This window comes from Acomys minous (assembly GCF_964271855.1).
Source record: "Acomys minous genome assembly, chromosome: 19".
Lineage (NCBI taxonomy): Eukaryota > Metazoa > Chordata > Mammalia > Rodentia > Muridae > Acomys > Acomys minous.
Genome location: NC_140499.1, coordinates 16,749,554 through 16,773,291, shown reverse-complemented (window position 1 = coordinate 16,773,291; position 23,738 = coordinate 16,749,554). Strand labels below are relative to the sequence as shown.

General features: G+C 36.0%; 1 protein-coding gene across 5 annotated transcripts in view; it reads right to left on the bottom strand.

The window, feature by feature from the left end:
- AFG2A (AFG2 AAA ATPase homolog A) overlaps positions 1-23,738 on the bottom strand; it is a 164,333-nt gene that overhangs the window by 97,076 nt on the left and 43,519 nt on the right. For all 5 annotated transcript variants that reach the window (XM_084768768.1, XM_084768770.1, XM_084768769.1 and 2 more), the window contains one exon: positions 19,457-19,583. In XM_084768768.1, the coding sequence (XP_084624894.1) occupies positions 19,457-19,583 (127 nt within the window). The remainder of the gene's footprint in view (positions 1-19,456; positions 19,584-23,738) is intronic.

Here is a 23,738-nt window from a genome sequence, read left to right as displayed (position 1 = left end):
CCTATTCTACTCAAAATAGACTGGACTCACCTCAAGCTGATTAAAAAGTTACTCATAAAGCTAAGGTTAAGTTGAAGAAACAATCCAGTGAAGCACGTCCCCAAAATTGAAAAGCTCAAATGAAACTGGTCTCTTGATAGGAGGTCACATGGAAGTCCAGATCTCAGATAGTCTGAGAGCCCAGCATTAACTATCACAACATAAAAGAAAGAGGTGCTGACAGGTCCCAAAGGAATATTTATGATAATTTTATTATAGTGGCTGCTGTGAAAATAGCTGATGTAATATACACAGTAAGAGGAAAACTTTTAATAGCACAACTGAAAGTAAAAGCAAAATTTAAACAAGTGTAAAATCAGATATTTATTCATGACATTTTTATTCCTTTTCCCCCTGGAGAACTGATTAAAACTACAATGTTTCAGGGATGCGCTTTGTCACAGTCTCTAAGCTAACTGATTTACATGAGCTGCTCCCATGCAACTATCCAAAACTCTTACCAAAGAGCTACTCTTATTTTATAGACAGATGTCCTCTTCTCACAAAAGAAAGAGCAAATTAGAATTCAAATCTAGCTTCAAATGACTGAAAACCCATTTCTAGTGCAGGCTATCTATGTAAGAAAAATAACAAGCAAAGGAAGCTACGTCATGCTGTGCTGCAAAAAGCTGTACTGTTCAAAATTAGCTCTGGCTGTTTAAATGTTAGCAGGTTTACAGTAAGAGGTGATCTAAACAAAGACTTAGCATTACTTGTTCTTTAGGACGACATGAATAAATGCTCACAAGAATGAAGACTGGCTATTATTATAAAGTATATGTATGGTGACACTGCAATTCAGCAAAGACAGGGTTCCTCAACCCTAATCATCCTCTAAGGAAGTTAGGACAGAACAGACTAAGTCATAATCTTATAATCTTAGCAATCAATTAAAGGCCCATTCACATTCTTTTCAGCTACACCTGAAGAGAAAGCAAACCAGAATTCAAACAGCAAAATCCACATGATCATGTAGTATTAACATTCTTAATAATGGAAGTTAGCAGCAGAAGTCAATCTGAAAAGCAAAAGTAAGGGCTGTCGACAAAAGGAAGATTTCCTCAAATGTGCACATCCTGAAGCCAGAATACAAACCCTTCATCTTACACATTCTAGATATGTGACTAGAGTAATAAAACCTTTGGCCCTGTGTTCCTTATCTGCAACAGCAATCTTCCTCTGAATTAAAGACAAATCTTAAAAAGAAAGACATGGATCCAAAGTTATTTTCCATGGTTCTATACTACAGGCTGAAACTAAAAGCACACAAATGACAACGGTCCCCAACAGAAGGCCAGGGCAGGGAGGCTGAAGAACACAGTGACAGAACACACTTAGCTATCTTCCTATTTTCTTGACCTGGATGGTTGTTAAGGTTTCTACACTTTATTTCAAACGAAAGATTCTTATTTCTAAGTAGACCTTGAAAACTTACTCATGAGTATTATTGGTAAAACTAATTTTAAGGGACAAAAGAAATTGAAAAATTAAAATGGGGAGATGAAATTATTCTAGTCATTTGAAATGACATCCAATGAGAGGTCTACAACTTAGATCATTAAACAAAAAATAATGTTTAAAAATCGAAATAATTAAAAATTAAAAAAAAATATTCTCTGATCATAAAAAACTAATTTCCAAAATGACTAAGGTGTATGGAAAATTCTAAATATTTAAAAATTAAACAACATATTTCTAAACAATTTATCAAACATGTGAGCTGACTAAAACTAAAACATGTCTAAGAGTTTGTGAAATGTAATGACAATAGTTTCTGGAAGAAAATCTATAGCATTTGAAAAAAAAAGTTCCAAGTCAAAAAATCAAAGTGTCAGCCACAAAAATGAGAACAAAAATGAAATATATACAAAGGAAATAACAAGAAAGAAATACAATTAAACATAACAAAGCAATAGAGAAACATCAGTAAAGCCACAGCATAGTGTTGAAAAGATCAATAAAAAAATCCACGATGGAAGATCCTTGAGAGGATTGTCTAATAAAACTGCCACAACAGGAAAGAGACACCACTGCAAATATGAGGAAGGAAAGAAGAGACAACACTACAGACCCTTAAACAATGGGAGCTGATGACAGACAACCCCAGGTATATGTTTTACAAGTTAAACGAAATGGCTGTAATTCCCTGAAAGATACAACTTAACAAAATTTATTTTATAAGAAGACAGCCAAATATTATCCACTAAAGGTAATAAACCCACAGAAGAAAAGAATCTCATCTCAGTTTATTAAGCAACCACTGCTCTGAGAGAAAGCCACAGAAAGTACAAAAAGAGGTAAGTATACAAAACTCTTCAATACATATTAACAAATTGAGTTATAAGTACACATATCTATGTACATAAAACAATTAAGAAAGATTTGTCCTTAGAAACTTTTTTGCGTCAATCAATAGTCTCAAAGATTGTAATAGATTTACAAAAGAAAAATTCCACAATTTGTAAAACAGAATTTAACGAAATTCAAAACTCATCTATGATTAAAAACTCAATAAAGTAGCAACATTCAATCTATTAAACGGCTAACATACAAACCTGAGGCTACCATCAGATTTAACAGTGAACCTGAGTGCTCAAGAAACTCCTTAAGATCAGGAGGGAAACAGAGATGTCCACATTGAACAATCCATTCAGCATTTTACTCGATATTCTACTCAGTGCAAAACATCACAAACAATAATACGTATATAGATTGAAAACAAACAAACAAACAAAACCCGCCAAAACAACAACAAAAACTTCATTCATTGATGACATGAATCTCAAGATATCTACAGCAGCCAACAGTTAAAAATGAATTATATTGTGATACACTATTAAATTAACAACTGGAATGGAAATCCAGAATAGCATTAAAATCCCATTAAGTACGAACACTAGACTGTAAACTTAAGTAGGCACAGGGCTTCTTCTACACCATTAACTACAAGACTTTAAATAAAAGAAAACCCAACAAACATGTTCATGACAAGAGTATTATTATTTATTGAAAATTCTCTTCAAACTGATATAAATTAAAAACAATCCCCCAAAAGTACCAGCTGAATTGTTCAGAGATAATAACAAATGTGCAAGAGGAAGTGGATGGGAATAGCTACCATAAACTAAAAATGAAGACTGGAAGACACATATAAAGCTACAACAGTAAAGCCAGCAGACTGCCAAAGGATAGACAACAACAAAGAACAGCCATCCACACAAAAAAACCAACCCAACAATACCAAGTGCTAGCAAAGTCTAAGAATACCAAAAGCTCTCTCTTGTATATAAGAATACATAAAAATTTAGGTAATTTAGAAAGCATCATGGTAATTTCTTACAAAATCAAGTGTAGTTGATACTTCTGTGACTCAATTCCTTAGTTTTACCCTAAGCATGTTTACACAAAATCCTGCCCATAATCATTTACAACATTATTTCTCATAGCAAAAGCTGTTTACAATGCCCTCAAGCAAGTGTACAGATAAACTGACCAGGGGTGTACTTTATAAAAACAACTTGAAAAAAGATTTATTTATTTATTTTGTATAACAGTGCTCTGCCTGCAAGTACATCTGCACAACAGAAGAGGGCACCGCATCTCATTATAGATGGTTGTGAGCCACCATGTGGTTGCTGGGAATTGAACTCAGGACCTCTGGAAGAGCAGACAGTGCTCTTAACCTCTGAGCCATCTCTCGAGCTCAAAACTGAACTTCTTATGTTCACAGCAACAACAGACGGTGAAACTTCATGATGTGAAAGGAACCATTCTCAAGAGACTGCATACTGCGCATATGCATCTCTATGACATTACAGAAGGAGCAAATGAAATGCTCTGTAACAAAAATAGAAAGAAAAAGGGTAGTGGCACAAATAATAGCATGCAATAAATAAATCATGGTACATTGTAATCATGGGGCTGCCTCACCAACTAGCATTTGTCAAAACTCACAGAATTCAGTTCTTAGTTCTGTGACCTTGGTCAGGTTTCCTACCTGTGCATATGTTCTTTGTAGGATCAGGTATTATATAGTGACTAACTCATAAGTTAAGATTAGGTGACCAAAAAGATATACAATATAGGGCTGGAGAGATGGCTCAGAGGTTAAGAGCACTGTCTGCTCTTCCAAAGGCCCTGAGTTCAATTCCCAGCAACCACATGGTGGCTCACAACCATCTATAATGAGGTGTGGTGCCCTCTTCTGGTGTTCATGTGTATGTAGGTAGAGCACTGTATACATAATAAATAAATAAATAAATAAATAAATAAATAAATCCTTCTTTAAAAAGATATACAATATATTACAGAAGCATCACGTAAGAATCTGAAGTTGGATATGTAATACTTCAATGGTCAAGATGGCATTCAAAAGAGAATGTATTTCTATGTACTTGTAATATAGCTCTTACTTAGCTGAAGAGTGACCTTGCAGGCAAGTTCATGGGAGGGGATGAAAACTCACCTCAGCAAAAAGACTGACTGACACAGCATTTCAGTATGTATGTAAGCAGCCCTATACCAGCACAATATTCTCTTCTCTTTCAAAGACTTAATTTTAAAAAAAATCTGCAGGTCCAACATTCAGGATTCTTCGTAACAGGATTAGGGGAATGGGCATAGTAAGTATGAATAATAATGTTCAACATATTTAATGCAAATAAAAGAATATAAGGTATGATATATATCAATAAAGTGATCTGATCATAGTAAGTAGGTAATAATTGCCTAAAATTATCAACAAGCATTTAAAATCCTGTACTTGAACATTATTATAGATCACCGTGTTTTGTTACGCTTTTGTTTCATTTTCTATTTCCAAGACAGGACCCTTCCAGCCTCAGCCATCACCAGGCTTGGTATATTTTGCTGGGTTTAGAGAAAGGGTTGAAGTAGAAAATCATTAAATAATGAGGTAGTTAATGATAAGAGTTCATAAGGAAGAAGAAACAAAACCAAACACAGGAAATCGGACAAAATTCTTTAAGTCTATCATTTTTTTTTGATAATTGCTTAAAAAGTCTAGCCATAACCATTTTTCAGTCATTAAACAGAAACTTTAATATAATTCTAAGTGAATTATTAACTACCATATTTAAGCACATAAAAAGCCATTCATTAAGCATTCAAGGTTAAACTTACACAACTAATTCTAATAACAAAATAAAGCCCTGCCACATCTAACTTGGGAAAAATATAATCTGTGTATTAAAAACAATTTTCCCACATTATTTCCTAAATGTAAGTTCTCAGGGGGAGTGGATGATGTTGTATTCTTTAAGTCTGCTGAGACTTACAAAAAATTTTTTTGCTAAAAGAACAAAAAAGGGGCGATTACTTATAAAACTGTTTTAATGTGTATCCTAACATCTCTACCAACAATTTCCAGAAAACTACCAAAACGTGCTTTCAAACACAATGTTTTCCCCCTCATTAAATGCATTTCTGAACTAAGTGAACGCAAAGTTAATAAAGAGAAGGAAACACAAACACAGAGCTGTCATTTTAAAATTATATTCTTAAAAGGTTTAAGGATATCATTTGTGGAACACAAAAGAGATTTCCTCAGCAACATTCCAGGACACTGCTCTTTCCTGCCCAACAGCAGACAGGACTGCACTTGTCTGGGAGCCACTCAATGTTTACACAAAGGCAGTTTCCCTGAATCTTCTTATTGTGGACACGAAACAGGAGATATAGTGATTCCCCCCAGTATATGATAAATACTGTTTAGAATAAACTGTCTTTTCCTCAAAAGTACTAGACTAACACTGAGGGAGATTATCTATAACACTAGTAGAAACCAACTGCCAGAGAAGGCTCCTTAAGAAAACAAATACTACCAAAGAGTCAGCTATACTTCACACAGCATTATGCAATAGCCTCTAAAAGACTACCTCCAAATTCAAAGAACAAACAAAATTATACAAGTATTTTAACAAAAAAGCCTACTTAAAAAACTGCTAAGTTACAAAACAGTCACATATCAAAACAAACATCAAAATTCAATAATGGGCTTTATGACAATTTCTGTTTTTTAATTTCAAGAAAGACTACAGCTTTACCTCTTACAGCTAAGCATACTTATTACAATTCCAATAGACTTACCAATAAAAAGGTTTTTCTTATAAATGCATTATAAAATGCAGTTCATGTCTACATAGAACAACTCTTACAGAAATGAAAGATTAATGTTTTTTTAAGCTGGCAGAATAAAATTTGGTTTGACTGCCCCCTGCTGATACAACTCTACAAGAGACAGGAGACTACAAGAGACTATCTTTTGAAAATAATTCTTCCTAATTGCTGGTTTCATTAGAATATCTAAGAAAATTTAAAAGATTTAAATATTTCATGTTCAGAAAATTTATGTGACAGTGATAAGCATTTAAATGTTTGTATCTTTGTCCCCATTCAGTGGGCAAATAGCTACATAACAGCTGATACCTGAGAATTACTCAAAGTGATTTGATGTCTTCTGACCTCAAGTTCTCAAATAGAAAAATACATTAGCAAAGAATGACCAACTTTAGAACATCACTGACTGAGCAACTCAGCAGAGAAGCAAAGGCGAAAACAGACTCGATGCACAAAGTAAGGAAAAGAGATAAGCAACAACAAAACCTCAGGACACAAACGTGGGAATGCCAGGGGTATTAAGTGTGGGCAACAGCTGATGAAAAGTAGTGAAAATGGTCTTCAAGAAAACAGGAGGGAATAAATATGCTCGGCATGTGCAGGATCCTGACTGGCAAGCACAACTGCTAAGGTAATGGAAGCAAGGACACTCCTACCAACAGTGAGCAAGGATGACTACACTTGAGCAGTCAGGAGAGGATTGTCAATTCTTCATCAGGCAAATGCTTCATGGAAGACATTCTTTTAGATCGAATGTTATAGAACAGAATAATGATAAAATGGAAGAGGAAGACACTGGTGTCAGAGAAACCAATTCAGAGCAACCACAATAATCCTGGGAAAGAATTGAACCATTAATGCTGAACAGCAGCATTAATAAGGGGGGAAAAAGGAGGAGGGGGTATGTTTTAAATTAAAAAACACAACTAGTGACCTGACTGGGTTCAGATTTTTGTCCAATTGATACTTAGTAATGACTAATAATAAACTCAATTAGGTGGAAGAGCAGAGTTCACAGAACAAAAAAAACAGTGTCATTGGAGCTAACAATAATCTTAGGTATGTGTGGCCAGCAGGACCAAATTTATCTATAATCACCATTGTATTTGCTTGCAAATATACTTTTAAGACAGTTAGGAAAATAAAATATTTTTAAATGGACAAAAGCTACAAAAACTAAACAGTGATTCATCTTAGGGAGCAAGTATCCTCAGGGGAGAAGGAAAAAGGAACACCCCCCGACACAAAAAAAGCAGGCTGGGCTGCCATGCTCTACAGAAGATACCATCCATAAACAGCAGTGCTATACATTAATGGGTAAATAGTTAAATATTTGGAACAATTTACTGATTAGCTGTGCACGCTCTCTTGCCTCTCTCACAGATAGCCCTGGCCATGTTCAGTCTATTTTCTTTTTCTCTATGCTCTGAACTCTTTGTAAGTCTCTGGATAGTTTCTCTCTTTTATTTACAATAAAGCCTTCCTCTTAACCATACCACAGGACAGCCATTTCAGGAGTTTCTTCACCGTGGCCTCTAGTATACAGAGATGCCCAGCATGTTGGATAGTTCAGATATTCACCAATTAAAGTTGAAGTTAGTTAATGAATTCTGACTTACCTAGTATTTTAAGATTGGGTTTTATATATAGTTTTATTTTTTTTCAACCATTCCTGCAGAATAAAAATTCTAACTTTTAAAAATAAAATATCCTCAGAACATTGTTGAATTGTAATATACATATTGCCGTGTAGCTTCAATGTTTCTACTCTTATCTCTAAAATCATGACAAAACAAACTCCTTTCAAATCTGGCTCCATTTTGTTCCTAGTTATAGTCTATCTGGATTTCTAAATAAAACTACTGCTATCCCTAGGCTAGCTTGAGCCATTGCTCTAAAGTGTTTGGGTAACTGATAGCATGAATATCTTGGCTCCCGTGCTTAAGGTAAAATCATTCCGGGATTCATTTTTATTCTGGGGTTATGTTAACTTCAACCACCAGCCAATGAACAGAAAGAAAATGTCTGTACCCTGCGGTTTTTAGGGGATGGTCTTTTAAAACTGTATAAACACAAGATAAAAATATTAATGCTTCAAAATTATAAAAACCAGAAAATATACTGCTTTGTATTTGAGTTTTTAACCTTAATACTGTATACTTTTAGCCTACCATTCAGACAAAATGATTCCTTATCAGTATCTGCTGGAATGAAAAATGGAATTTGAAAGACAGAAATAACTATGATACACACAACTTAAATGTGATATATAAAAAATAGGAACTATCAAAAAATTCTAATCTTTTGTGGTAACAAACACCTATAAGAAGAAGATAGCAAGTTTGAAACCAGTCTGGGTTACAGAGCAACAGCTTGCCTCAAAACCAAAGAAACAAAAATATCATCTCCTTCACATAAAAAAACATCAGTGTTGTCTGATAAGAGTTCAAAATAACTCAAGGGGGAGGAAAAAAAAAAGATCCACCCCTGAGAGACAGGGTGTGTGTGTGTGTGTGTGTGTGTGTGTGTGTGTGTGTGTGTGTGTGTGTGTGTGTGTGTGTGTGTGTGTGTGCGCGCGCGCGCGCGCGCGCGCGCGCGCGTGTGCGCCTGCCTGCGTGCGTGCACGTTTATGCACGCACTCACAGAGGCCAGCAGAGGACTTAGGGTCCTTCCAAGGTGGGTGACAGGCATTTATGGGATGCATGGCTTGTTGCATGGTGTAGGGATACAAACTGCAACCTCAAGATCCCACAGCAAAATTAAACTAAACCATCTTTCTTGCCTCTGACTGAATTTTAATCTCAATAATTTGAGGCACATAGAAAGCAAAATTAATAATAAGTTAACTCAGCAAGATATTTGCTTCTTTTTCTTTTTTTCTTTCTTTTGTTGTAGGAGGGCATTATAGTTTCCTTTTTATGATTATAGACAGATAATATTCACACTATATTATCTTTTAACTTAATGTTCCTAAACTAAGAGGAAAATCTTACATTCCAAAGGCATTCCTAGGGTTGGGGGCCATGTTCTGAATATAGTTATTTAGTCAATAAATAAGGACTCCAGATGGTGTCTGGTAATAATGAACAGTATCTACAAGTTCCTACCTATAAATCTGCTATGATAAACTCCGTGTCAATGCTTTGAGTCTACTGGAAAGACTCTTACTATTATTACCCTAGTTGACACCCTTTTCTGGCTGCAAACTCTATCATGAAAAGGATAAGTTCAATATATGAAGAATAAGTATGAAAAAGTGAAGATATTTGGTTAAAACCACAGAATTTAAGTATAATACTGAAACAAATCTACTTTTCCATGTATCATTTTCGTGTGCTATCACAGACTTCATTCATAAACAAACTTCATGACTAGAAATGCCAACTTCTTTCTTGCTCTGTGGTTTTCACTGATTTTCAAAATGAATAGTAAATGAATCCTCTTTAGTATCCTGTTAAATGTGAAATCTGAAAAAGCTAAAACCTAAGATGTTCATGACAACCACAGAACACTGAATTATAGGCTAAATCAGAATTAAAGCACTCTCTGGTCACATAACTGCAAATCACAACAAAAGGCACACATTATCAATTAATGTTTTAAAACAACAAAGCTTCATTAAATGAGGCACTTGAACTAAACATCTGAATTAGAAAACAGCAAGAGAATCCTATGTGAGAGATGACAGAACGAAGTAATGGCCAACTCCTAGCTGACAAAGCAGGCTATTTTTTGTTAATGATACAAACAAAATAACGATTAATAAGTTCTAAATTAAATAAAATCAGCATCTTCAGCAGGCAATTTACATTCTACATATATAATATAAATTACATATAATGTAAATTATCTATATTATATATAAATAAATAAAACAAATGTCTTAGGTACTAGACATATCAATGAACACAGAAGATAACATTCCTTGCAAGTAGAGTCATATATCCTGTATGGAAACAAATAGTGTAAGAAAACATGTCTGAACACCATTTAAAAGCAAACAAACAAATCAGGGAGCGAGAGCGAAAAGATGGGTTGCAGCATTTACACAAAGCCAGGCAACTGCTGGGCTCTTTTACTATGGGCCTTGAGGCTCGATAAGCCACTGGTTCAGGTAAGGGAACGCTACTGTATGCGTGTGCCCCAGCTCTTTTCCTGCATATCAGTTTTCTGTAACCTGTACTGTAACTGGTAAAAACAAAACAAAAAAGAAAAGAAAACAAAACAAAACAAAAAAACCAAACGTTGAGCATTTTTGTAGGGTATGCCTGGATCCCCTCTATATAATCTCACTTGCTGTATGGCCTATCCTGGTACTAAACAGATATGTGGTGAATGACCTAATAATAGTCAAAACTTAAACAGTTATAGTCCACTACGTTTCACTTTCTTTGGTTCGGGGACAATTTTGTTCCTTAAGGGGTCAGAGGACATAACTTGAGCTGTCAGCTGTACAATGTATATAGTAACTATTCCTTGCTGTCATGATACATGAAAACCAGACACAGTGGTCTATGAATGGGTATGTCTGGGCTCCAAAAATACTATCAAGCATAGGTACCAAGTACAGTGGTGTCCCAGTATCTATTGAGTTAATTTTATATCTAGCTCAGTCTTCTATTAAAATTTCCTGGAGGCATAAAGAAAATGTATCAACTGTTTTACAACTGCTTACTCTATTTTAATTATCAAATACATAAAGTCACAGAGATTTTTTTTAAAAAGTCATACACAGTTTCACCCTTTCTCTGCCTTTCCCATTCCCCATCTTTTCTCCTTTGCCCCAAGTCATCAGTTAACATAATGTAACTTTCAAAGACCCCACTATGAATTGCTGGTTTGACAGCTGAAAGAGATAACCAACATTAAGCACATAATCAGTTAAGACATTTTGCAGAACTTAAAAATAAACTTCATAGTTATTATACTCACTAAAATGTCAGGCTTCTGCCAATGTCTGAAGAGGGGACAGAAACTTCATTAAAGAAGAAGCAAACGGAATGTCAAGTTCTAAAATATGGTATTAATGGGAGAAACTTTTTAAAAATCCAATAAATATACTTGAAAATATCTTGTTCACCTTGCTCAGTGCTTTCTGTCATTCACATTTCTCATTAGATAAAATACACTAACATGTTTTTATGCACTATCATAAATGCTTTTCTGTACTTTAACACACAAAGTGAAGGGGGCAGGATGAGAACAGACATCTAAAGGGCAATCTTACAACTGGCTTACTGTGGTGGTTTTGTTTGTTTGGTTTTAGAGAACACAATACAACTCTGAGTAAGCATGCTATCAAAGTCACTCTCTGGGTAACTTTAGGTCACACACTCTTTACTCTTGATCACAGACTGAAAAGCCATGGAAGGTGGCATTGTTACTCAGTTATTCTGACTGACCTGCCCTTCCTGTTCTATAAAGCTAGATGATGACCTTGCAGTAAGGTAGTAGGAGAGAGAATGGGAGAATATTTTAAATTACACTGTATTATACCACACAATATCTAAGAATACAACCAAAGCAAAACTGAACGAGCTAACTCACACTACTGAAGGACTGCTACAATCTCTGGCTCTAGCCCAATATATCTACAGTGCATATCATTCTCTAAAACTGTTTCTACAGGAGAGCTGACCGCAGCTAGTACAGTTGGAGAGAAAGTGGCCTTCTTTGGCTGGAGAGATGGCTCAGAGGTTAAGCGCATGGACTGCTCTTCCTGAGGTCCTGAGTTCAATTCCCAGCAACCACATGGTGGCCCATGACCATCTATAATGTGACCTGATGCCCTCTTCTGGCCTGCAGGTGTACATGCAGACAGCACTGTATACATAATAATAAATAAATCCTTAAAAAAAAGAAGAAGAAGAAGAAAGTGGCCTTCTTGTAGATGTACCTTTGAACTCAATAAGGAAGGGGTGACTTGAGGTCTGGGAAAATAGGTTGTCAAAGATAATCAAAGGCTGTGAGAAGAGATGAGGAGTACAAAGTCTTGCCTCCATCCAACTCGCTAAAATTTTATGTAGCTGTTTCAATTTAAGATGTTTTTTGTTCAAGAGTAGTTTCTTACTGATCAAATTTATAATAATAGAAAACCTAAACACTCTCTAAGGATTTTGACACATACACATGGCTTTATAATCATCTGAAAGCCAAGTCACAGGGCATTTATTTAATCTCAAAAATGCTTGGTGTGCCGCTTTGTGGAAAATTCTGTAAGACTTCCAGATCAATTTTTTCTTCTTGAAAGCTTTACTTATTTTTATTTATATACATGAGTGTTTTGCATGTATGTACACCACATCAGAAAATGGCATTGGAGTCCCTGGAACTGGAGTTATAGGCTTTGTGAACTACACTGGGGGAGGGGGAGCACACGGGGGATTGAACCTGGGTCCTCTGGAAGAGCAGTAAGTACTCTAAACTGCTAAGCTGTCCCTGTAGCTCAGGCACGCTGAATTAATTTTTGACACCACAGTGCTGTCTTTTCAGAATGTCTCTTAAATAAAATCAGTACGTATATACTGCTGCCTTTTACATCTGGATTCTTTTATTTAGTATAACATGTGATTAATCACTTCACCTTTCAACTGTGCCTTTTCCTTCAGCTCTCATTTATCTCTAATTCACAGAAATCTAAACTTATATTTCTCACTATCTGTTACATAAATTACACAACGCACATATCAACACAAAGGTCATCAACTGAAAGCAGAGCCACTTGCAGGCATTTCCATAACCTACAGCTTTGAGAAGCAGAGGAACTTGCACTTGAAGCATTTCAGGTGAGCATCACCATCTTGTGTCAAAGAAGAGTAATTGCAACACCAAATCTATTGTCATGAAAGGGACTGATAACAGAGTATCCAGCCAAAGATTGGTTTTGTTTTTGATCCATACAAATGCACTTATCACTAAAATACTGAAAAGCTTGGATTACTCACATTTCATGATTATAATGCAGTAAAATATCTGGATATTCTAATTAGATTTACATATTAAAAGAAGCTTTTTTATTGTATGTTCACCAATACTACATCAAACACTCCATATACACAGTGGGTACCATACAGGAAAATGGCATTTCAATACTACTATTATTATGGGAAATTTTAAAACATTACCAAATTACATCAAGTAATGGTTCTAAAATATTCAATATATGACTCTGGTTCCTGAACAAAAATCAAACAGTATTTGCAATAAAAGGAAAGGAGCTTTACTCAAATTTAAAGTGACTAAACTTTAAACAATTATAGAACTAGATACTTTTGAGCTATATAAAATTGTTTTTACATTTGTAGCTTTAAGAATAGCATATTAAAAAGAGCTTTACAACCGTGAAAAGAAAATGTCTAGCTTGACAAGTCATCCTTTTAACAATTTTTTTCAAAACCAACCAACCCATAACTATAGTGAATCTGAAAGCACAAGCTTTGGTATATGACAAAGCTTTTTTGGGTGCCATTTGGAATGCTTTATTATTATTATTATCTGTTTCTGCAAAAAATTTTTTTAAACTATAGACTTTAATGATATAACAGACTGTCTACTACACTTTTCAAAAGACACAGAAAATAGGCTAAATAATTCTTATGAATAGGGAAGCTAAGTTCAAGGCATGTCTCCCCAATTCTTCCATCATTGGTGTCTCTTGTCAATTTTAAGCTATTCTACCACTTTCCGCAGCCACGGTCTGATCCTGACCATCTTGGTCACGTATGTTATCTGAATTTTGCTGTTCTGACTATATAAAAGCCCCATGGTGATACTGTACATCTTCTAAAACTTAACTATAAAGTCCAAAACTTGAGAAGGGCTATATCCAGAACTACAGCAAAAGGTTTACAGGAGAAAATGAAACATCTCACACCTGTAACCCTATCACTTGGAATACTAGAACATAGTCTGAAGCATGCTTGGGTTACACAGTTACACAGAGAGCTCCAGGTTAGCTGGGACTGTGGAATAAGACTCTAATAATGCCTTAGCAAAAGTAAACACTAGAAGATGGAAAGATCTCCCAGCTTAGGGTATCTGAATTATTATTTTGAAAATGGCTGATCTAATGTAGCAATCCCTACCTAAATTCCAATGACATTCTTTACAAAAACTAAAAAGTAAAACAAAATCCATCTGAAAGCACAAAACATGTCAAATAGTCAAATCAATCTTCAGCCGAAAGAGCAATTACTAAAAGTATTCTAATATCTACCTTCATATTATACCTCAGACAAAAACAATGTGGTCCTGGAAGAAAAACAGACAAGACAGACCAAGAAAAAAAATTAAGGAAGGAGTATCTTGTGTATTATATGGATGTATCACCTGCTAGTAAAAAGGTAATGGCCTATAGCTGAGGCAGAAAATAGAAGGTAGGACATCAAGCAGGCAGAGGGGATTCTGAGGTAGAGCCAGGTGTGGGGGCGATTCACCCCTGCAAGATGTGAAGAGGACAGATGTGTGGTATGTGAGCAGAGGTAACCAACCAGCCATGTGGCAGAATGTAGATTAGTATAAGTAAGTTATTTTAAATCATGAAATAGCCAGAGAAGAACCTAGCTATATGGCCTAGGTATCTGTATATATATATATATATATATTTTGAGTCTCAGTCATTATTCTAGGAGCTTGGGGCCAGGAGGAAAAAAACCCACAACACCAAACAAACCAAAACCAAAATAAAACCCTCATGTAGCTATAGTCACATGACTTTTGAAGAAGGTGCTCAAAACATGTATTGGAGGAAGGCAGCTTGGTCAATAAATAGGGTTGGCAAGTCTGAATAGCGAAATGTAGAACAATGAAACTAGGTTCCTATTTCTCACATCACCCAAAATATGATTAAAAAACCGAATCAAGACATAAGAACCAGAAGCAACAAAGGAACGCTCAAAGTAAGAGAAACTCTTCCCTAGGAAAGAGCATGCCACAATTGATTATCCAAAACCAAATGATCATCCCTAAAGACATACATATAAGTATGATCAAACAGACTGAGCAGATTATGTTTAGGAATGTATATGTATATACAAAATTCATATAACAATGAACAAGTTACAGTAGGAATGGGTATATGGGAGGGCCTGGAAGAGGAAAGGGAGGGGGAATGATATAATTATACTATAATCTCAAAACACTAAATAAAAAGAATCAAGACTAAAGATTGACACTTTGAAACATAAAAGTACTCCCAAATCAGTAAGTGGGCAATTTGAGTGCAACAGTTAATTTTCAAAAGTATTACAAAAAGGCAATAAATAAAGAAAATAATCTTAAAACATCCATACCTAGGAGAGAAATGCAAATCAAAACTAAACTGAAGCTCCACCTTATGCCAATAAGATTAACAATCATCAAGAAAACAACAAATGCTGGAGAAGACAAGGGCCACAAAGGCACTTAAACCCTGCTGGTGGGAATCTTTGGTAGTACAGGTCACTCTGAAAATCAGTATCCAGGCTTCAAAAAACTAAAAAGCAGAACTAACGTAAGACTTGCTTCACTCGTGGGAGTACACCTGAAAGCACCCATGTCAGCACAGCTCAGAAATAGCTATATATCTGTCCTAGTTAACTAGCGTTTCTATTACTGTAGTGAAACAACATGATTGAAGCAACTTGGGGAGGGAAGGGTTATTTGGCTTCTGCTTCCAAAGTACTGTTCTTCATTTAAAAAGTTGGGACAGAAACTCAACAGGAAAGGAACCTGGAGACAGAAACTGATGCAGAAATCATTAAGGAGTGTTACTTACTAGCTTGCTCCCTCCGGCTTGCTTAGCCTGGATCACCTACCCAGGGATAGCATTACCCACAATGGGCTAAACACCCCATCCCATCATTAATTAAGAAAATGCCTTATAGGCTTGCCTACAGCCCACCTTTTGGAGGCAGTCTCTTAACTGAGCTTCGTTCCTCCATGATGACTTAAGCTTGTGTCAGGTTGACATAAACTATCCAGCATAGCATTCATGTTTACTGAAGCACAACTAAGAATAATCAAGATACTGAGCCACCTTAGCCACCTATCAACATATGAATAGACAACGAAAGCCATGCCTACACACACAAGGGAGTTTTACTCACTGTAAAAAAGAATGTCATTTGTAAGACAATCGACATAACTGGGGACCACTGTGTGAAGTGAAAGAATCCAGACTCAGAAAGACAACTGTCACATGTAGTAGGCAAATTTAAATACAAAGGGAAGAACTGGAAACAAAAGAGAGCAGAAGGGGTTAACACAAGCAAGTACTCAACATGCAGCTGTGAAGATTCCTAAACCCACTGTTTTATAAGCTAATTAAAACAAACGCAGCCAATTTCAGTGTGTGTGTGTGTATGTGTGTGTGTGTGTATGTATGTATGTATGTATGTATGTATGTATGTATGTATGTATTTCAAAAAATAAGGAATGCTGTAGAATTAAAATGTCATATAAAGTAATTCAAGGTGTTAAATTTGAAAAGAAAAACGGATTAGTGGGATAGAGTCTAAAGGAAAGATATGTTTGGTTTTTTCCACAAGAGAGGGGAGGGGACAATGGAGGAGAGTGAATGAGAACAAGTCATACAGGAGATAAATTAAGGACATAAAGAGATTTCCAAAGTGAATCAGCCTTATGTGCAGAAGCTCTCAGAAGTTAGCAGCACTGGTTCTACAGTAGGAGCACAGGTACAAGTTTTAACAGCCTGAGGCCAGGAGGTAAAGTCTACTCATGAGTTAACACCTATCTACCCATTTATGCAGCTTGGAAAGAAGAGGAGAGCTGTGAGATGCAACTCTACATGAGCACTCAGTGCATCAGGATAGTTACACAGTAGAAAAACCTACTTAACCCCGTCTTTAATTACACCTCTGAATATTGACATCATGAGATACTGTTCACCAAGAAAAATAAACATAGTGAGTCTCAGCTTCCCAAATTTAAATATCTAAGTGCCAAAATCCCAGTGATCATAAGTGTCAAAAAGTGAATTTCCCAAACTCCAAATCCCCAAAGAAGGGGTAATTAATAAATATTTACACTGTCATAATAACATTATATCATAGATATAAGCATTTTGAGGAGTTGCCCAGTTGAACAACCAACCAGCCTAAGAAACTATTTTAAAAGATGAAGTGTTAAGAGGGCCTCAAGAAGTGGTGTAGTAAACTTGAAAACCATCACAGCCTTCAAGTATAGCACCACATCAAAGACTCTCAGCACAGCAACTGCACTCTATTGTGATAGCTTACAGGTATAGCAACTGTATTATGACTCATTTAAATTCATGATATAGCTCCAGAGATCATACACAATACATATATTGAAACAATTCATAGAAGAACTTTGTTTTTTCTCTATGTAGCCCTGACTGTCTGCCTCTGCCTCCCGAGTGCTGAGTGGTGTGCACTACCACCACTCAGTGCAAAACAACAACAACAATAACAACAACAACAACAACAAAAACAAAAACCCTCTGGTTTATTTAACATATAACATATTAAAGACTTGAATGTGAGACTTACAACTTCTACATACTGGAAATGATAGAGGTAAACAAGGAGGGAAGGTAAACTATGTCTGTGAAAGTTTGTTACACAGGAGAACCTTAATGAAAGCCCTCATCAGGCTAAGTCATTTAGTTTGATTTAGAAGAATACAAAGGAAATTTACTGAACACCCAATATCCTACTTCAAGAAACAGAATTAACATTAAAAGCACTCAATATCAGGGAACCAAAGGTATCCAATAAGAGTTGGCACTCAGGGCTGGAGAGATGGCTCAGAGGTTAAGGGCACTCACTGACTGCTCCTCCAGCAGTCCTGAGTTCAATTCCCAGCAACCACATGGTGGCTCACAACCATCTGTAATGTGATCCAACGCCCTCTTCTGGCCTGCAGGTGTACATGCAGCCAGAGCACTGTATACGTGATAAACAAATAAGTAAATCTTAAAAAAAAAAAAAAAAAAAGAACTGGCAGTGAAAAAGAGGGAAACCCTAACAGAATAAACAAACCCACAGTATTCCTACCAGGGTTACCAGGGTGGCTGTGTGTGTTTGTTTGTGTGTGTGTGTGTGTGTGTGTGTGTGTGTGTGTGTGTGTGGACTCAGTGCTACCTTTCATAGCAACCCGTGAGATGTTCAGCACTGAGCCACGTCCTGTCAATATTCAACCTCAGCTGGCTTGTGTAAAGACAGCAATAGTAAGGGAAAGCAAGTCCTTACCTGCATTTGCTTATCCACCACACAGTCAATAAAAAGTGTTCTGCTAACAAAAAGGATCCTTCTTTATCTTCAAAAGGATCTTTAAAAAGTCACAATTTAGCAGGGGAGTGGTGGCACAAACCTTTAATCCCAGCACTCTGTGAATTTGAGGCCAGCCTGGTCTACAGAGCATCAGAACAGCCAAGGCTACACAGAGAAACTATATTAAAAAGCCATAGACAGACAGACAGATGTCACAATTTAAAAAGTAAGTATACACATCCAAACACAAAGTTACGTCTAATTTACATAGTGAGAAAACAGAATCCATTATTATTTTCATTCTAATATAATGAAAGTGATGGCTAGGAGAGTGAGCAATTCTATAAAGTTATGGTAGGTGACCTGATTCTATTAAGTATGAAATAGCTTAGACATTTACCATGGCATAGATGAAAATGCTATAAAATTCTCTAGAAGCCTAAACTAGCTAGAAAAAAAAGTCTTAAATATTTGATTTTCTAGTGAAATGCACTGAAAGTTACTGGCAGCAATGAGGGAGCAGGAGGACACTGGGAGTTACGAAATACTTCCATTAACAGGATATTCCTCAGTGCCTGGGACCCAGTCATACTCTCCATTGCTCACTGTAACTCTCAATACAAGGAGATGACATTCCGAGTTAGAAGAGGCCGGTTAGTCCAGTGCAACCCAGGTTCATCTTCACTCACAAAAGGATGTCCTCAACACCCCTTTGCACTGGCTGCAGGTGCTTGAGAATGAAACCCGGAAGCCGATTCTTCCAGTGCCCTAAGTAGCAGTACAAATGGGTCATGCACACTCAAAACTCCATCCGTAACTTTCCTGAACTTTGGCAAACTGGCTTAGTAAGAACCCTAGGTTTCTGATGTCCATATCAGGAAGTAGTAAATCTGCAGCATGTAACAAAACAGTGATCCTGTTCCACATCTTCCAGCAAGCATCTTCTTGATGAAAAACAAAAGAGTGATGCAACAACAATAACAACAACAACAATAACAACAAAGACATATATCCAGTGACACCACCCATATCACCTTCTTCCTTACCTTGTCTATTCTATCTGGGCGATTAGTAGCTGCCAAAACTGTCACATCTTTTAGTTGTTCAATCCCATCCATTTCTGTTAACAGCTGAGCCAAAACACGGTCTGCAACATTCCCAGCACCTGAAGAACTGATATTTTGGAAACATTTTAAAAATTCTTCTTTCCTATCCCCCCTAAATATCACATTTACTATTTAAAAAGTTCTTTATTTTACAAGATAAAAAAAAATTCTGCCTGACAACTCATTAGTAGTTGAATTATCTTATCAAAAATTAAAGTTAGTCAAAACGTACATCTGGCATATATTGACAAGGAGAGGCATGGATTCATCGCTCAAAGGAAGGTTAAGTTACATGAAAAATTCTGCATATCCCACAATGGGATATCTCTATTCTTTCTAGATGCATGGAAATTATCAAAAGCACAGCAGCAGGCAGGTAGTTGGCATCGTCCTAAGTTCTTGCTGGACAAACTAGCTAGTTTATGAAAGGCATATTTAAAAAGCCACTTCTGTCTGTCTGTCTTCTCTCTCTCTGCCTCTCCCCCTAAATTAAGTAAAACGAAACACCTCTGAGTCAAGATCACAAGGTAACAATTGTCATTCATAATCATGTTGATGTCTTCAAATCTACTCAGAACTATGATTTATTTAATCTATGTAATGAAATAACATAGATATCAAGTGAAATGCCCTTAGAAGGGACAGGAAAGAACATAGGTTTTTACTCGATCGTACAATGAATGCTATCTTTACATTAGCACCTGTGGCAGGGCACCCAGCATGACCACCATGCAGTTTAATTATTGACAGGACTCAGATTGCAACATATAGCACAAGCCCCAAAACTTGACTGACCCATCCACAAAACAGATCCTCTAATTCACAGCTTACAAGTGGACATAAGGTGTCATACGTAGTTGTTAATGCCGAGTTTTGATTTCAAGTGGTCCTTTGCAGTATTTAAACTCTCCGAGATCAGAGAGTATGTAGAAAACCTGAACCCTGATCCCTACAGGACAGCTGACCATTTAGGAATATAGACCTGCTACTTACCGCTACCTAAAAGTAACCTTTTAACATTTTAAATACTCTATATCCTTCACAACAATCCCCACAATACAATTCCAAGAGTCTCTAACAATCAAACAGCAACATTAGGAAAGGTTCTAAAAGTTCAAATTACTAGATGAATAAAGTTAAAGCAAGAAAAAAACAAATAATAAAGTATAAGTCAGTAAAATTAAACAATAGTAGAGAAATCAATGAAATCCAACATAGTCAAAAATATCAATAACGCTCATACACATAAATTAATAACAAAACCAAACCCATTTAGGTATTCTGTCACAGCACTCCAAATGGATTAATTCATCGTAAAAACTAAATACCACATGGCAGGACTCCAGAAGTACTCGGCACAAAGGAAGTACCAGTAGGTAGCAGTTACAAGTTCTATCATTATCCTTAGCATTCTCGCTGTAATCTTTTAAAATTGCCTTAATGAACTTGAAACGGAGTATTTACTTAATAAAAAATAAAAAAATAAATAAATAAAAATTAAAAAGCAAGCATGATATGAGCTGGAGATACAGCTCAGCAAGAACGTTTGTCTCGTGTGCCCAAGACCTTGGGTTGACCTTCAGAACACACAATCCCTTACACATGGACTGAAAAAGAAGGCAAAGGCAAATGAGGACGAGAAAGAAGCAGCAGCAGGGGAAGTCAGGGGCAACGGCAATGGGGTGAACATAACTCAAGATTGTCAGAATCTCAGAACTAACACAGGTTGTGGTAAATCAATATTCCCAGTTCCCTACAGAGCCTTCATTACAGAATACTAAGAAACATGCCTTACCTTTGCTGTGGAAACTACTAAGGACAGCTCCTCTGACGTGCTTTCTAACAACCAGATATGACTGAAATGGCCAGTCTCTATTCAATATACTACCAAAGGGCCTTTGTTCCTAGGAGTTTCAATAGACTACTGTCATATACTTGTAAAGTTCTTTAATTTAATCTTAATGGTTTGTTTCATGCTCAAATATAGTATCTTGGCTCCTTGTGGGTTCTCAATGAGTAATTTATTTTGAACAGCTAAGATTTACATATAGGATATACTTTTCAGAGAGTTTTACAATGTAAAAATTATTCTTTTCTTAAAAAATTAAATCCCCCAAACCTGACAAAATATTTTTACCAGCATTTTGTAAGACTCCACATTCAGATACTAAAGTGTTCCACTCAAGAAATAATTAAAAACAAAAACAAAACAAAACAAAAACCCTTCTACTCTTTCAGTTTCTTGGATCTATACCAACAGTTCTCTTCACTTAATTAAAGAAAATTTTTTCCTGGGGGGGGGGTTATGTGGCAGGTGAAGTATCATGTGTATTCAAAAGGAACTTAGGAGGAGAATTATACCCATCAGGATCATAACCTATAAGTTATCAGATTGGTTTTGACACATAGCATTTGGACCTAGTAACTTGGGTACTTATCAACTTAAAAACAAAAAGGAAAACAGTATTAGGTTTTTCTATTTTAAGTGTAAAAGAATGGCCCTTGGGCAGAAAGTAATATGATGTGTTTTCTACAAAATGAATTAGTACTATTCATGATTAGCAGGCATCTTTTTCGAAATGTTTTCTCACCAATCCCCAAGGCATGGTGCTCTGGTTAAAGAGAAGCTTAGAGTTTTCATTTACGAGCTTGTACTACTGTTATTACAGAGGACCTGGGTTGTTACCAGTACCCATGTCAGGTAACTCACAACTGCTTTCAACACATGCACATGTGTGTGCTGGAGCTTGCGCACTCTTCTCCCCCCACCCCTAACCCCCCCAACAATAAAAATAGAAGTTTTTTTGTTTTTTGTTTTTAAAGAAGCACAGTCCACATTTCCTTGCTGTCCTTTGTCCTTTCTTTACTGTTACTATAGCTACATACAAAGAACACCAATCACTTCTGTATCCTTAGCACAAGTAGCAAGTTATTCAGTTCAGGCACACTTCTCAATTTAGTTTTACACAAAAAGCCTGTTTGTTTTTCCATTGTTCTTGTTTTGTTGTTCAGCTTTGCTTAGCATTCTATTCTTTCTTGAGCTCTCTGTCAGGGCAAATTATTACAAAACTTGTAAGAGTCTACCAAAAACAAAACACAAAGACATAAACAAAAAACATGTATGTGTATGTGTGTGTGTACACACATCCATATATATGATTTTATAAGCAGAAATGCGGATGATTAAATTTCATATGACATTCTGTTTAATTACAACAGGAAGTCTACTAACCAATGACATGAAAACCTATAGGCAGAAGCTGGAATCTTCTAAGTACCTCACTGAATCAAAATAAACAGTCCTCTGACTCTCTAGCATTTATTCTTATTAGTCAGTATTTTGACTATTCAACTGTGCGCCTGCAAGTGGATGAAACACTATGGCTCTTTTGAGGATTTGATAAGTGAAATCTAGGGAGCTGATTTAAACTAGCTATGCACACATCCTTTCAGATTCAAAATTTTGTGGCTCTCAGCTATTATATAGTACCTACAAGAAATTACTTAGCTGAATAAATTATAATAAAAAAAGGAAAAAAAAAAGAAACTACCTAAAAAGCACATATAATTAGAAACTTATTATTGACATCTTGTCACTTCTACATAGAAAGGGTTAAACATCTAATTACTGTTTGTTATAGGAACAAATGGTGGTTAAATGTTAAGACTAAGAGAGGAACTCTTCCATTCTGATTACCTTTATCATTTTGACCTTTATTTCACCATAACCATTGAGACCCAGTTTGAGAACAACGTGGTGAAAACATTTCATAGGCCAAGAAAACATCCTGGCTAACTTTCAAAACATCAGTGGGAAACAAAAAAACATAAAATTGGTATCCTAAGAAATCAAAGGCAGCTTTAAGAAAAAGCTTATACAAATACAAATATTTAAATCATTAAAATCATAAGATGTCATAAACCTTACTATCTGCTAGAAAAAGATAACAGCATTCAAAAGCATTCAGCAGCAACAACAAAAAAACCACTAAAGTCAGACATTTATAATATTGTAATTCCTCTTTCCTTTCAGAAGTCAAGACCTCTGTCCAAATTATTCTCAAAAAACATATATGCTATGAGGCATTTATATCACCAAAGGAGTTATATTAAAACACAAAACAAAACAAAAACTGGCAAACTATACAAAGGATGTAGCTAGCCAACCATTTTCTCCACTATTATATGTCTCTTTGGGCTACAGCGACAGAGAACAAACTGT